This window comes from Mustela lutreola, chromosome 4 (assembly GCF_030435805.1).
Source record: "Mustela lutreola isolate mMusLut2 chromosome 4, mMusLut2.pri, whole genome shotgun sequence".
Lineage (NCBI taxonomy): Eukaryota > Metazoa > Chordata > Mammalia > Carnivora > Mustelidae > Mustela > Mustela lutreola.
This window is the reverse complement of record NC_081293.1, coordinates 38,277,966-38,293,772: the sequence shown is the minus strand read 5'-3', so window position 1 is coordinate 38,293,772 and position 15,807 is coordinate 38,277,966. Positions and strand designations below refer to the sequence as shown.

The window sequence follows — 15,807 nt, the reverse complement described above, 5'->3', positions numbered from 1 at the left end:
GGGTAGGATATGCTTCACTCCCTCTTTCCACCTGTTTCCTGGGGTCCACCTGCCTCTCCTTAGGCCTCAGCAGTGCTCAGATACCTGGAGCTAAAAGTGATCATGAAGGTGAACAGGAGGGGAGAAGCCTCTTGGTTGGGTCTCGTAGGTTCCCTGATCACCTGTAAGTGCTGGTTCCAGCACATTCTGCTCTTCTGGCACCAGGAACCAACAACCCCTGGATTAAGTGTCAAGTATTCAGAATGATGCTGACTCTTCAGAACAATGTAGCTAAAAAAAAAAAAGGAAAAGTCCATTGCCTACCATGCTTCCCAGGGCTGCTGGCCCCCATAGAGTCGGCTGACAACAGCTGCACCTGTCACTCCAAGGAAGGACCATTTAAGCTTGTGCTTGCTGCCATATTGGGATTGATAAAGGACCCAGAGGCATCCCCTAAGAGCCCCCCCCCACACACACACACAAAAGGTGCACAGATTCTGTTTAGTCCTAGGCTCTCTTCCATTCTTGAAGGCACCCACCAGCATCAACCCAACTTGCCTACATCACTTGTAGTAATCACTTGAGCAAATCCTCAGCCTGCGGAGAGCTCCCCTGAGGACAAACTGGGAAAATAGAGTTCTCAGGGGGAGTCCATCCCTCGGGCATCCCTCAAGAGGCTGCACAGGGTCCTGGTGGGGATGTGAGGAGCCGTATTCCCCATGCCTCAAAGAGGGCTTGTCATAGTGGGTGTTGAACGGACATTGGATGTATGAGCAGGTGGCCAGGCTGACAGCCTCAGGGACAAGCCACAACCAACCCCCGGCGTTCCTACCTGGGCTTGGAGCTACTCTCAGATTTCAAGGCGGTTGCTCTACTAAGTTTTAAGGAGTCAACACTCATTTTTGAGCAAATGAGTTGCAGCTACCCCTTGGCCCATGAAGCCAAACCGAAACAAAGCAGAGTGTTCATTCCATACCGACTCTCTCCCTTTACAGTTTCATCCTACCCCCTCCTCACTCCGCTGATGGGCTGGCTTCTAAGTCAGAAGGAAAGGCAACAATAAAAAAAGGCTCCATGAGCCCCACCTCTGGTCCACTGCTACCGCTCTCACCCGGCAGGAAGCGCCCTGCTCCCTTGCCGTCCTACACCTGGCCCTGGAGCCAGCTTCTCACCTGCCCAAGGACATCTCTCCTGACTCTCCCTCTCACCTGCACCAGCAATCGTTCCCTCTACATCAACACACCAACGTGCTCTAATATCTCCCATTGGAAACAAAACGAAGCAAAAATAAAACCAACCCTGACCTGGTATCCTGGGGACTTATTATTTTTTTTTTTTTTTAAGATTTTATTATTAGAGGCAGAGGGAGAGGAAGAAGCAGACTCTCGCTGAGTAGGGAGTCCTATGTGGGACTCAGTGCCAGGATCCTGGGATCATGACCTGAGCCAAGGAGGACACTGAGCCACCCAGGCGCCCCCCAACCTGGTATTCTTCCCGCCCCTTGTCTCTACGGCTTCTGCACTACTCTGCTTCGCATCACGTGCAAGTCCTCACAAGAGGGCTCTATGTTTCCCGTGTCCGCTTTCTCCCCTCCTCTCTCTCTTCTCTTTCTTAAAAAGCCCACTCCTGGCTAGAATTTTGGCCCTACCACTCACTCTATTAGACCCACTCTTTGTCGAGGTTGTCACTGAGCCATTGGGAAATGCAATGGCCAGTTATCACTTCTCAGCTTCTCAGTGTCCCAGCCTGGTCTCTTGACAGCATGGCTCACCCTCCTTGCAACACACTCTGGCTCGCTCTCAGCGGACCATTCCTATTTCTTCAGCTTCATACCTTTTCATTTTCTTTTTTTTTCTGTGTCCTCATCACTGGACATCTGAACATGAGAACACCCCTTGGTCAAGTCCACAGACGCTCCGTGTGCATATACCGGGTGACCTCATTCTCTCTCCTGGGCTCCGGGCTTGGACGTCCCCTCCTCCCCTGAAAGTGAACATTTGCAAAAGGAAACTCTTATTTTCCACGTTTCTCCCAAGCTGCTCATCCCCATTCCTGTAAATAACAGCTCCATTGCTTCTGGGTGCTCAGGCCAAAACCATATTGCCATCTTTGATTTACTTTATTCCCTTACAGCCCTGAACTAAACCATTAACAAACCCAATTAAGCTTCAAAATACATTGAGAATCCAATCGCGTCTCACAGCTGCTATCTTGGTCCAGCAACCACCCCCTCCCTCACCTCCCTGCCCCCACAGTTCCTCTGGAAGCAGCGAGAGTGGCCTGCCGAGCCACCAGGCCGTGCCACCCCTGCACACCCTCCAGTTTTTAACCAACGGAGGCTCACACCCACTGTAGCCTGTCACCTCTCTGACCTCACGCCTCCCTCTGCTCTAGCCACAGTGGCTCCCTCACTCTTGAACAGGCCAGGACTGACCCTGGCTGGGGACTTATGGGCCCAGTAGCCCCTGCCCAGATACAACCTGGCTTAGCCCCTCCCTTCATTCAGTCTCTGTTGGCCATCATCTTGTGAGGAGAGCCTTTGCAGACTCCCCCAGCCCGTGGCCCTTCCCTGATGTGTCACACGGGACCCCCTTATCCTGCTTGGCCTCCCCTCAGGCACAGCCCCTTCTGCCAGCTTTCTGGGCACTGCCTGCTTCCCATGAGAAGGTGCATACCACATGGGAAGAGAGGGGCTTGGTCTGCTTTGCTCACTTTGTGGCTGGCCCCTAGAAGACGCTAAGGAAATATTCTTGGAATGACCGCCTGATAAACTAGTAGGAGGTTAACACATGGGAGTCTTGGCCCATCTCTGAAAAGAAAAGCAGGACTCACCTCACAAGATCGCCTGTTCGTTCCCACACTTAGGGGCACACTGTGAAGTCATCACTTAGCACCAAATTCTCCTCACTCCATGGTGCACATATCAGCGGTCACACACACACACACACACACACACACCTTACCTCTTGTCTAGAATCCCCCATGCCTGAGCCTTCCCCCTGGAGTCCCCAGAGCATGAAAAACCATAGTGGTTCATTTTCTGTGACCAAGATTAAAGAATCACCGCTGCCCCCAGGGCACCTCCTTCCGAGTGCTCCTTGCTCCTATGGGGACCTGCACACACTTCCTAGGAAGACTGTGGGACTGTCAGGGCTGGCCTGGGGACAGCTGGACAACTGGCCCAGTGTCCGGGGACGGGGCCTCTGCTGCTAGTGCTTCATCCCAGGCCTGACCTGGGGCGGTGGATGGCAGGCCAGCCCCTGGGGAGGAGGTCAGGGAAAGAGCCGAGAGCTCAGGAAAGGCAGGTAGCACAGGACAGTGTTCCACTCTCCCAGGCAGCAGCTCAGCGCTGCAGCCCAGCGGGGGAATTTGCTCAGGAGGAGGAGTGACCGGTCTTGGTCAGTCTGGAAGGCCCCAGATGCAGTCGCAGGCTCACCTTGTCCTGGCCTCTTCCAGGCATTTCCCTGAACATCAGCGCAAGGTCACATGGGCTTGTAGGCCGTGAGGAAACAATCATTTGGGGGCATTCCTGAGCTCTGGGGGAGGCGGCTCTCCTTCCGGCCACTGTGGGAACCCCGGAGCGCCATGTCCAGACCTTGGCACCTGGGAATGAGGCCTGCCAGGGACCAGCTCTTTCCAGTTCTTCCTCTGTGGGGGCCCGCCCCTGTGCTCAGGCAGCCAAGGAGAACTGGAGGCTAATGCATTCACTGTACTTCTCCTTAAAGCAGGCAGGACAGAGTTCCCAGGGAGGACAAGCACACACCTTGGTCAGGTGCTTTCCATCCAGCTGACATTTTGGGACCATTCTCTGCCTGCCAGTCTACAGAGGTGTTTTTCAGATGCCTCCTTCTTCCGCGTTTCCCACAGTCCCAGGAGATAACACCCCTCTCCTGTGTGATGAACACAGAGACAGACGTTCTAAGCAACCATGAAGTGTCCACATCTCAAGGCTGGAACGTGGGAGGCCCGACTGATCCTGGACTATTTGGCTCCAGTGGTCCTGGCAAACCATTCTTGCAGTTTGTAGAGCTCCTTGGGCAGAGGTGGTGGGCGGGGTCTGCCTGGCTCAGGGCAGGGTCTGCCCCATATGGTTCAAAGGGATACCCTTGACAGTTAAATGACAGTCCGGCCAGAGCAAACGCTCAGCAAGCTCAGCCTATGAAATCAGTAGAGACTGTCAGAAGCAGCGGTTTTTTAAAAAAGTGAAATAGCACCAAAAATAAGGAAAGAAGAGAAAGGTATAGAAAACATTGGCTTATGTCACACTTACTAGAACAATTTGCACACAAGTGTGTGTGCACGTGTATGTGTTTTATAATGTCAAATCCAATTTTTATTGTGGTCTATCCTCATAAAATGTACTGCTCTTAGGCACATAAAACCCAGTGATGAACGTGGCTTGCCTCCCTGAGGAGGACAGAAGTTGGAGGAGGACACCAGATTTCTTTGATTTAATCAGAGGTTTAAAAAAATAAAACATGAGTGTTTCTAAAATCAGCGTACATTTTACAAGCACAGTAGACATCTAATGGCATCTTTTTTTTCTTTCCTAAACAGCTGTAGGCTTTACAAGGAAATGGTGATATTTCAAAACCAAAAGAGCACAGCCACAATCCCTGCCCCATACGGAGCCTCCTGCTCTGTGCCTCCGTACTGGGGCTGAAGGCAGCTCCTCACAAGGAAGGCACTGCTAGGCAGTGTAAAGATGCCACTGATCCCAGCACAGATAAGGCAGGGGAGGCTCAGAAAGGTTCAGGGGAGCCCCCAAAGCCTGGGTGCATGCCTGGACCACAGTTCTGGAATCCAAGCACAGCTATCTTGGACCCCCAGGCTCAATCTCTGCACTTTCTTAGAAATGGCCGAGTATGAGCTATCCCAGGAAAGGCATGGTTCTCACTCTGTGGTTTTCTGGAATAACAAGATCTCACCCACAAGGCACTGTTCCTGTAGCTGCCAAGGCCTGTGTTCTCAAGTGGCCTTGTGAGAGAGTCCATTTCCTTTGTGGCAGGGCTCATGAGGCTCCCCTGCTGACCTCCCCAGACTGGTCATTGTGGACTCGTGCCCTGGATCAGCACCGCGGCCACAGGGAGCCAGGATCTGGCACCTGGAGTCACAGAAAAGGGGGACTTGAACCCAAAATTCTCAAAGAGAGGAATCTGAGAGGGTCATTCCTTGGACAATCATGGGTACCATGATCCTGTTCAGATGCCCTTTCAAAGTCGTTAAAGAGTGACCAGGCATTCCAATGTGCCTGGACAGTTCCAGTGGCTACCTATTGCCCCAGCAAAATGACTAACAGCACCATCTGTCTCAGAATGTCCTATTTCAAAAAATAAATCCTTTGGCCACCTCATCAAATAATGAAAAAGTATGTGAAATCTGCTAGGCTCATACCAGAAGGGCAAAAGTTGCTGTTTCTCCCAGCCTCTCTTCCTCTTCTGCCACCTCCCCTCCTTTTGGCAAAGCCTAGACAAGCCTTGGGTCCACGGCCCTCTTCCTCCCCTGGCCTTCCTCTCTTCACCCAAACTGGAGCTGCTCTCTGGGGCACCTGAATTCCCAGCCTGGCCCTGGGCTCCTCATCCTCTCTGGACACCAGGCACGAGGCCGGGAGGCCAGCCCAGGAAGACAAGGATCGCGGGGCCTGCTGTCAGAGCCCACCCCATCACAGACCATACAGGGGTCCTGCAGAAGTCCCTGAGCCTGCCCGAGCCCGGAGCTCATCTGCAGTTCCTCCTCTGTGAATCACTTCACGGGGACAAGGGCCAGCTCTCGACTGCTCTGGGGGCGGGATGGGGCTGTTGCCTGAGTGCAAGGAAGGAGAGCAGCCCGGCAGCTGGGACGTCCCTCCCCTCCACGTGCCAGGCATGAAACACACTAACCACCACTCCGTGCTTCCTTCAAGGGAGATGGGATTCCGGATTCGCAGATGAGATAAGAGCCGAGGTAAGCACTTTCCTAAGCCACGTCCGCAGAAGCAGCAGAAACCAGAGTCTCCACATTTTGTGTCGAGCCATCCATATCACTAGCTGCCCTTCCTTCCCGTGTGTCTCAGACTCCCCACTGAGGGCCAGACAGGAGGTGTCCGGGGAGGGAGGGGCGATGGTGACCAGAGGGAGTCCCTCCACCAGCTGCTGGGCTGGGGGCTGTCCTGGGGCTCAGCGGGGACATAAGTCACCAAATCTGGCATACGAGGTGAGCAGAAGTGTCTCCTGGGTGTGACAGTGTTGGCCAACAACCCCCCTGATGAGCTGTCACGGGTGCAGGCGGGTAGGTATAAAAAAAGCATTCTTGGGTTGGAAAAAGGGAGTTAGACTCCGGCCTGGCCAGCGGGCATGAAGGAGGGTGCTGGAAGCTGATAAGGAAGAATAGGAATAATAACCATAAAAATGATGCCGGGTAACGTTGCCCAAGGACAGACCAGGTGTCAAGTTCAGAGCTGGCTTCTCTAGATCCATGACTTCATTCAAACTGACATACTCGTGAGAAAGGGAGTGACCACTTAGGGCCACCCAGGATCTATAGCCGACATGGACTCCCATCCTCTCTGTCTCTGCATGGTCTCGGTTCGAGGGCTAGCAACTGGGACTTCGTGGCTAGGTAAGTTGGGTGCTAAGTTAGGGCTTTGCTGTCAAAGCCCGCCAGCAAGTGGCTCTTTCCCACCCCTCTCAGGGCTGCCTGGCACTTCCTCCATTTATAATCAGATCCATGTCTTAGTGAAGTGCTCCTGGCAATGTTTGTCGTTCAGCTGTATGTGTTGACCTGCCCTTGCTGGAAGCCAAGCTGGGATAAAGGATCTCAGGCCCCTCATTCCAGCTTCTCCCCAGGCCCATCTCCCATGGTGCTCCTCCTGGGGTGCTGGAAGCACTCAAGGGTGGAACGTTGTCATGAAGTCAGGGTTCAGGAATCATTCCAAATTCCTATGCTTAGGGGTCCGGTCTTGGCCTCTGGGCACACAGGCCCAGGGTCCCCCCACCCCAGGCTCAGCCTGCTGCCTCCCCTCCCTTTGCCCTCTTCTGGGTCCCCCATAGCTCCAAGCTCAGCCCTCCCACAAGATGCCACACTCATCTGGGGCTTTGAACCCTATTCCCCTTGGCCCTGGTTCCATCAGCAAGAGTCATCAGCTCTGCCCAATTTCATGGAGATGTCTAACTCCTAGGTCTCCATTCTTAGGCCACGGCTAATTCGATGCAAGAAATTTTAATCCCTTGTTGACCAGAATATTGAAACAAATGCCTGAGGTTATATAATTGCCACATGCTACAGCTTTCCCAGACCTGCAGCTTTGGAAAGTTTGGGACAGTCACGTCTCCGGGCTGGACCCAGGAGCTCCTTAGGGCTGCCTATCCTGGTGTGGTTCTGGCACACAGGGCACATCTGATTATAAGTCTGCTGCCCAGGACGTGGTTTGAAAACCATTTTTGCTCCTTTACCTGTGAACTGAAAATCTTATGTCTGGATTTCACTATTTCTTCATTTTGCTGATGGCTCAAAAACCACCAACCTCCCCAGGCTTGAACATATGTGTCCTTGGGAGTTCAGTCTCCCCATCAGCCTTGCATCCCAATTGGTCCAGTTTCAGCAAATTCATTCCAGCAGCTGTCCTGCCAGGCGGCCCCAGCGCCAGCGGTGCCCATGTGGTGAAAACAGGTCCCTTCTCCAAGCAGCCATATGGCCTCCTGCCCACAAACAAATTAATTAATAAATAAGGTTTCCAAGTAAAATAAGATGGGTGGCACCCTTCGCTAGGGTTCCCGCACACCCACTCTTGAGCCTAGTCCCCATCCAGAGGTTGTTTCAAAGGATGTACAGAAATGTCCAATGCAGCTTGGAAATCATTTCAGTTTTCTCTTCTTTCCCCACTCTGACACATCAGGAGCTGTTTTACAGAAATCAGATCAAAGTGGAACAAATCTGTGAGGTTCCCAGCACTAAAATGCTCCTTTACCAAGGTTTTTGTTCACATGTTCACACCCTTCAGCTCCAAAGTGAAACAGAACAAGACAGAAAGGGCATCTTCGGCAGGTTTGGGCGTGGCATTGTGGCAGGAAGTAGAGTCATTTGTAAGAAATCTCATCTTAGCCAAACCCAAACAGTTGATTAGCCAAAGGGGCTGCCGCTAGCCTATGGGAGCAGCGCCAGCCTCAATCTGTGACTCTGGATATGTCCCCCCTATGCTTGGTGCAGTGAAGGTCAGGTTCATAGACTCTGGCCTTTCCCAGAACCCAGAAACAGAAACAGAGTCTGACCGACTTTCTGGACGTGGCCAGTGAAAGTCAACCCTGGTGATATGCAGAGCTTTCATGAGAGTCTGGGAAAAAACCAAACAAAAGGAATGAAAACAGAATTTATAATATAATATCAAACATTTAATTTTAAACAATGTGAGAAGGGCCTTTAAATTGCCTTCAACTATTAGAATTTTGGAGTCAGTGGATTTTGGAGTCAATCAGAAGACAGAAAAGCACCTTCACGGGAGCAATGTGTTAGAGCATAGTCATCCACATTGTCTTGCTTTGGCGTTCCCCCACTCTGCCCAGTAAAGAGTGAGCTGAGCTTTTTGTAGGGACCAAATAAAACTGTTCTGCATGGGTCTCGCCACTCCTTTATCTGAAACCCTCCAAGAGCTTCCCAGGGCACCCCGATCCACCTCCAATTTCCTTCCCCATCCTCAGTCACAGGGGCTCCCTCCTGCCTCCTCCAGGGTCCTCAAGGGCACCTTTCCTTTGTCCAAGGCCACTTCCCAGACCTTCTGTCTCACCATCCACTCACCCTTCAGCTGGACCCTCCCCTCCCCTGGGAAGCCTCCCTGTTAACCATTCCTGCCCCACCCAGTTTCCTTCCCACCCCAGATGGCCTCTGTATCCCCTATGAGGCAGACCCTTCCCTCCACACAACGCCCAGACCTCCGTGCTGGGACAGCGGAGGACAGCTCGCCATTCCAAGATCTCGGCTCTCTGAAAGTCCTCTCCCTTTAAATAGCCAGCTCTGAGTTTGTTTACCTTTCCTCTGGTGTAAATCTAACTCACTACGCCAAGCAGTAGAGGCAGCAAAGCTGTGACCTGTTAACTAGTTACAAAGTAACCCCCGTTTTTGTTTGTTACCATGGCCCATATGCCCTTATTATCATTTGAGTAATGGGGCAAGCTTGTATTTCTCTAAACACCTTCCTGTGGTTGCATTTGCAATGTATATTAATACATTACATAAAGCATAGCATTTATTTTATTAACAAAATAAAACAATTGAGTTTAGCAATTTGAAGACCGAACACTGCAACCCCCCACCCCCACCCCAGAACTATAGACTGAAGCATTAGGAAAAACGGGAATCCACGATTTTTAGCATGCTTGTGCCCAACCCCCAGAGGACTGGCTCACAAGCGTCGATCTTGTTTGGCACTTTCTTCCCCAAAGATGTTTGGAAAGGAGATTATTGCCTTAGCACGTTTTCAGTGAGTATGGGAAAGAAAAGAGAAGAAGGCAAATCCAAGAAGGGGATTCAGTAAAAGAAATAGAGAAAAGCAGGCATGAAAAGCAAGTAGAGAAGTGCAGAAGGGGAAGGCCTGGGCCAGGGGTTCTCAGCCCCAGGTGCATGGTAGGAACCTGGATTCCCAGGCTGTGAGCAGAGAAATCAGTCTTGGGAGTGGGGTGCATGCCAACAGCATCCTATCCCCCCAACCCCGTGAGTAATCTGGTGCTGGGAAATCATTGCTTTGGACCAGTGGTTCTCAAATTTAGGGATTAATAGAATTTTCCAAGAACTTCTTAGGACATAGATTTCTTGGCTGTAGCCCCAGAGCTTCTGTTCCCCAGGCCTGGGAGAGGCCTAAGCAGGTGCATCTCTAACAGGTCCCCAGTGATAAGATGCCTCAGGTCCAGGACCACAGGGTGAGAGAGAGCCTGTGCTCTGGAGCTTGGTGCATTCAGCCTAAAAAGTGAAGAGCTTCAGATGATGTGCAGATGGTGACCGTGTCCTGTTCCAGGAGCGGTAGGGCAAGAGATCTGTGAGATTGCAAGATTGAGAGACATATTCCTCTTCTGGAGTGTTTGTTCTGCCTCTTGGTCTCTTTCTCTGCATGTATCCCGCCCCTCTGGTGCAGGGAGCTCCCTGTCTCCTAGGGGAGTCTAGGGCATTTCTTCCAGTTTTGATTATTGTGAAATTTTCCCTTAAATGGAGCTGAGTTTTTTGTGCTGTATCTTCTACTGGTTCGTCTCAGCATCCCTGAGAGTGAGGCTGCCTCATCCAGGTGACATGAAAACCCAGGGTGGTTAGCATCTTGATTTCTGATTCAAGTATCTCCCCAGTACCTCTTTGGAGGGGTGCAGTGCCCTGCCCAGGCTCCCAGGGCCATGCCAGCCCCCATCTGCCTACTCCAGTGTTTCCAGAGCTCAGTCTGCTCACACTCCGGTGCCTCATCTCCTTGCACTCTGTTTATTTATTGTTGTTGTTTTCATTTAAATTCAAGTTAGTTAACATACAGTGTAGTACTGGTTTCAGGAATAGAATCTGATGACTCATCACTTACATAAACACCTTGTGCTGACCCAACATGCCCATCACCCTGTTACCACACCCCCTCAGTTCGTCCGCTATACTTAAGACTCGCTTATGGTTTGCCTCCCTCTCTATTTTTGTCTTATTTTATTTTTCCTTCCCTTCCCCTATGTTCACTTGTTTTCTCCTTGAACTCTGTTTTTATCCCCTAGCACGCCTTCACGTCACTTCTAACAAGCCCTCCACAAACAGATGGGTGGGAAAGGGAGGAAGGGTCACATGAACTTGGGCACCACAGGGCATGTGAAATCTGGTCCCATTTCTGTCACTTGGGATCCACCGGCTTCTTGAAGGATCTTCTCTCTCACCTTGTGGAATAAAAGGCTCTGTGGGGTTGAGTGGGGCTGACCCTGCAATTTTCTCGAGGTTGGCCAGAGAGGCCCTGGTGAGGGGCCCTGGTCAGACTGCCCTTCTTGGGGCTAGGCAGTGAGCACTGACCCTGAGTGCCCAGAAACTAGGCATCCTGGACTTTTTGGTGTGTCCTCCCCTCCCAGGCTTTCCATTCCACCTTCTTTGGACCTCAAAAATTAGATAGAGAGATAGATAGATAGATAGATAGATAGATAGACAGATAGATAGAAGATAGATATTAGATAGTAGATAGATAGATAGTGTTAGATAGATATTAGATAGTAATTAGATATCTAATTAGATAGTAGATAGATAGGTAGATAGATAGATAGGAGATAGATAGACAGATAGATAGACAGAAAGAAAGAAGATAGGGAATGATTCTACCCAGGGCATAAGAAGGTAAATCTAACCCAGCCTCAGCCACTAAAATCCTCAGGGCTGAGCAGCGCTGAGGTCCAAAAACTGATGTCAAGATGCTGAGAATCCCACATACCTCCCTGACTTCTCAGGGACTGTGAACTCACTGATTCAATCACCCGCTTGCACATTAAAGGCATCTCAATCTTTGCCTAAACAAAACCGAAGTCCTCATTTTCACACCCACCTTCCCCAGGTCAAGTAATTTCGCTCCCAGTTTTCTACCTCGGTAAGCCACATGGTGTCACCCAAAAACCCAGAGCCACCTGTGATTCCTCAGTCCCACCACCCACCCTTGCCTCCATCCAGCCCCGCAGCGAAGCCAGAGGGATCATCAAAAAACCACCTCAAACTCAAGCTCTCTCAGTGGCCCCCACACCCTATCACACCTGCCCTTGCCTGTCTGGTCACCTGGCTGCACAGAGCAGTCTCAGGGAGTGTGCAGGGACCGTGAGGAGCGAGCCCGGCAGGGTGGGAGGGGCCTCTGAGGCGGAGAGCAGGGACCAGTGTTGGAGCCCTGATGACGCAGGCATCCTGCCCGTTTGCCACTTCCAGGCTGTGGCCGCAGCCTCTGCGATGCTGTCTCCTCTCACCCCTCAGTCAGATCTCCCTTGCTCTCATTCAGTTCGTGGGATGCCCTGAGTGTACCCAGCATGCTCCATTCCTCCCCATTCCCCACGGAACTGAGGGCAGTGGCAGCTGCAGGGGCTTCGATCTGAAGGAAAAATCAGGGTTTAGTGCGTGTCCTGGAGACTCGGTCCCTGCGACCGTGTGTAGAGACACTGCCACCCAAAGAGGTTACTTCATAGGATGGGATTCTGGGGGTCTGTGTGGAGTATCTTCTGTCACCCTCCAGAAGTTTTTTGGGGCCTGATGTCTGCCCTGGGGTCCGATGTCGGGCCAGCACTGCTATCTGCGTCACCAGTGGGAAGTAAAGATGTTGGGAGAGGTAGGCTTAGGATGTCCATTCCCTGGAGCCTTCAGACCGGGTTAGTCCTGGTTTCTGCAGTCAGAAGGTTGTAGCTCTGTCCAGGGGTACCCCCTGAAGTTGCATCTAGTGACTGTTCCCTCTTCCTGCTCAGAGGTTGGCGACCCCGTGTCCTGCCTGCGCCTTTGTAAGGAGTCTCCTTATTAACCTCTCCTGAAAGGACCCTCACGTGAGCGCGCCATCTGTGCTCTGCTGGGATCCCTATCGCTACACTTACTTTCCTGTTTTCAGATTCCATTTCCCATGATGTCTGCATTCTGTCTAACAAGCCCGGGTTACTGTTTAGTACAAGTCAACTGCAAAGATAATGAACAAGGAAAGGCAGCATTCAGGGGGCTGTGCGGTCAGGGGCCTGCTCCCTGGGGTGGCTCCCTCTGGGCCGAGTTTCAACCCCAACGGGGACACACGGCTGACCCTGCTCCGGCATCTGTGCATAAAACTACTCAGATGTGGATTCTAACTCAGTAGTTAGGATGACACCAAAGGGATTTTCTCAGCATGACTCGATCCCCACTCCTGAATGAGATGTTTAAACTGTAATCTCCATACTTCTACAGTTAGACCTGGGCGGACCTGAGTTCCAGGCAGACTTGGCCTGTGGGACCCCAGACAGGTCACCTACACTCTCCATGTCCCAACCTTGTCATTGACAACAGTATTGCCTGTGGAGAGAAATAAATGAGATAATGTATTTAAAATGTTTAGCATAATAAGCAACCAAGAAATGCTCAAAGTTCGGAGATAATTTTCATTATAATTAGAAATGCTACTCTATAGAAAGACCAATAATTTGAGCCCAGTAAGGGTGTTATGGTATGCCCACTCCAGTTTCTTTTTCACAGAGCAAGTGTGCCCAGGAGGGCTTTGTGTCCCGGGCTGGCCTGGGCTCTTCTCATGGTCTTCAGGGTTTATTGTGTCCATCCTCTCCTGTGTGGCCCAGGCTGCCTAAGGCCCCACTTGCTCTGCCTTGGGTAGTGAAGTTCTCTTACCTAGGTCATTGTCTCTGTTCACAGAATATCTGGAGTCTGGGGATCTGCAGTCAAAGTTCACTCCACGTACAGAGACATTACCACTTGATGTCTGAGGAAGAAAGATCCCTTCTTGGGTCCCCAGGGTATCAGTTGCCAGCTTGGGGCAGGGGGTCCATTTGGGGCAAGCATCTTGCTGTAGGTCACCTGAGGACTCTGTGACTGGCTCAGGGTGGTGTTGGGACCCTTTTAAATGTTTGCTATTCAGGAAGAATCTTTTCCTGAATGGGATTCAGCCCCTTCCATTGGGCCCCTACATGGACATTCCCCCAGGAAAGTACCTTGTTCTTGCTGCCCATCTAACCACTCTGTCAACCACCAGAGGCTCCACCAAAGCCTTTGTGAGTCCCCACAGTGAAGTGGACACCCACTGGAAGGGCACCAACAGATATGAAGGTAGGAAAGTGCCAGAAGCTATATGTGCCCTGGCCTGAAAGACCAGAGACAAGCATCGTCCATCCCAGATGGGCCACGAGCGAATGCTTGCAGGGGAGGCTTTCAGGACAACACCTGAGGGACAGCTGGAGCACCTCAGATTTTTGCCCTCTCTCACATCCATCCACTCTCTTCTGCTCACAGGCAGCCCAAGTCCACAGGAAAAGCAAGAAAATCACATTTGCAGCATCTGTGTAGCTCGGAGCTAAGTTCCACGGTATCTACTACATCTACTACATCGCCCCAGCTCTGGCTACATGATGTGTGATGAACAGCAGAGTTCCCGATGGCACCACACCTCACCCTGCTGGGTCGTCAAGAGCTCCTGCCAGCTAGTTTGATGTTTAAAACATAAATTCTTTCAAACCTTTTTCCTCCAAGTAAAATTCTGTGTGTGTGTATGTGTGTGTGTGTGTGTGTGTGTGTGTCTGTGTGTGTCTGTGTGTGTCCAGAGCCCACAGGCCCAAGGAACTCTGCCTCTGGTTACCTTCCAGTGTTCACCCAAACCACCTTCTCCCCATTTCCTGCCATCCAGCCTCCCCAGCATTTTCTGTGTTCCTTGGCCAAGCCCAGCTTGCTCCTGCCGCAGGACGTTTGCATTGACTGTTTCCTTTGCCTGGAGCACTATCCCCTCATCTTCCCACAGCTGCCCCCTCTTCCTCCTCAACTTAAGGAAACCCCTTCAGAGAGGTCTTCCGGATCACACCAGGCAGACCACCCTCTCCACATCCAGCCCTTTCCCCACACCGTTTAGGCAATTTGGGTGCAAAGGCATTTCTTTGATAATTTGTTTTTTTATTCATTGTCTGTTTGTGGGCATAAGTGTATAAGGACAGAGCCTTATTGTTTTCCATCAGTGTCACAAGGGCCCTAGAACACCAGTGCAGAGCACATAGTAGGTATGTCATGAATGCTTGAGGCCTGGATGGATGAATGATTGTCCAGTGTAGAGACGCGGGGTCCTAGCTCCAGGACAGAGGAGCCAGAAGGCCAGGCCACCATGTTACCCAGTGGACAGCTCATGGAGGCAGAAATGCCCGCACAGCCTCCTGTCAAGTGCAGGCCCAGGGTCTGAAAGCCGCGCATGCTCAGAAGCATTCAGGTGTGGGGAGCACGGGGCCCCCGCACTGGGGATTCCAGCAGGCCTGGGATCAAGGAGAAGAGGCTGGGCTTGACACCAAGTGGTGGGACCTTGGGCTTTGGAGCTAGGCGGCTTGCCCAGGCCACAGCTGGCTGGGCTTTGCCGGGCCTCCCCAGGGAAGGAGAGCTGTATAAACAGGAAGTCCACTGCCTTTGATAAGCCCTAAGTCCTTGTAGGTCTCTTTGTCCCAACATTATTCTCTACTAGTTTGAGGCCTCAGCTCTGATACAGGAAAATGAATTTCACACTTGCCTCCTTCCTGACTCAATCCCCATGCAGGAGAGGGGGAGGAGAAGAGAGAGAGAGACAGAGAGAGATACAGGAGAAAGGGGAGGAACAGAAATATAAAACAGAAAAAGGTAAGAAATGGAACGAAAGAAGGAGAGGGAAGAGAAGGAGAAGGTGACTCGTAGAAGAAACAAAGAACGGAATGATTATAAAATTCTCTAAAGTCAACCAACTATGCAAGAATGGAACTTTGGAAAGCTAGAGGTATTTTGAAGGCACTAATAAAGTTTCATAATTTGGAACTTCTGTGCACTCCTTGCTTGCAAAATTCCCAAGTCAGAAACACTCTCCTTCTGATGAAACAGGTCTCATCAGAAATTCCCTCTTCTACCACGTGTTATCCTCCCCAGGAAGGGGGCCACAGCTGGGAGCACTGGGAGGGTGGGCAGGGAGTGTCGTGTCCCTTGTACCCCAGGAACCAGCACATGGTCTTCCGGGCATCCACAGCAGCCCACCCTGGGCCCTCAGAACACAGAGACCAGGTTAGGAGTTTCTGCCTTGCTGGCCCGGTCATGCTGTCGTTCACACGGGGCCTGGCAACCCTGTTCTCTGAGGGAAGGCGGTGTTGAAGTGTAGAAGTGAGACCACGCTGTGAGTAGCTAGCCACATGGCCTCCAGCAGGG

At 51.5% G+C, this 15,807-nt stretch overlaps 1 protein-coding gene across 1 annotated transcript in view; it reads left to right on the top strand.

Moving 5' to 3' along the window:
- Window positions 1-14,053, top strand: part of CXCL12 (C-X-C motif chemokine ligand 12) — a 30,627-nt gene extending 16,574 nt beyond the window's left edge. Inside the window, exon 4 of the mRNA XM_059169577.1 lies at window positions 13,900-14,053. Within this exon, the coding sequence (XP_059025560.1) occupies window positions 13,900-14,023 (124 nt within the window). The 3' untranslated portion in view covers window positions 14,024-14,053. The remainder of the gene's footprint in view (window positions 1-13,899) is intronic.
- Window positions 14,054-15,807: the final 1,754 nt, after the last annotated feature.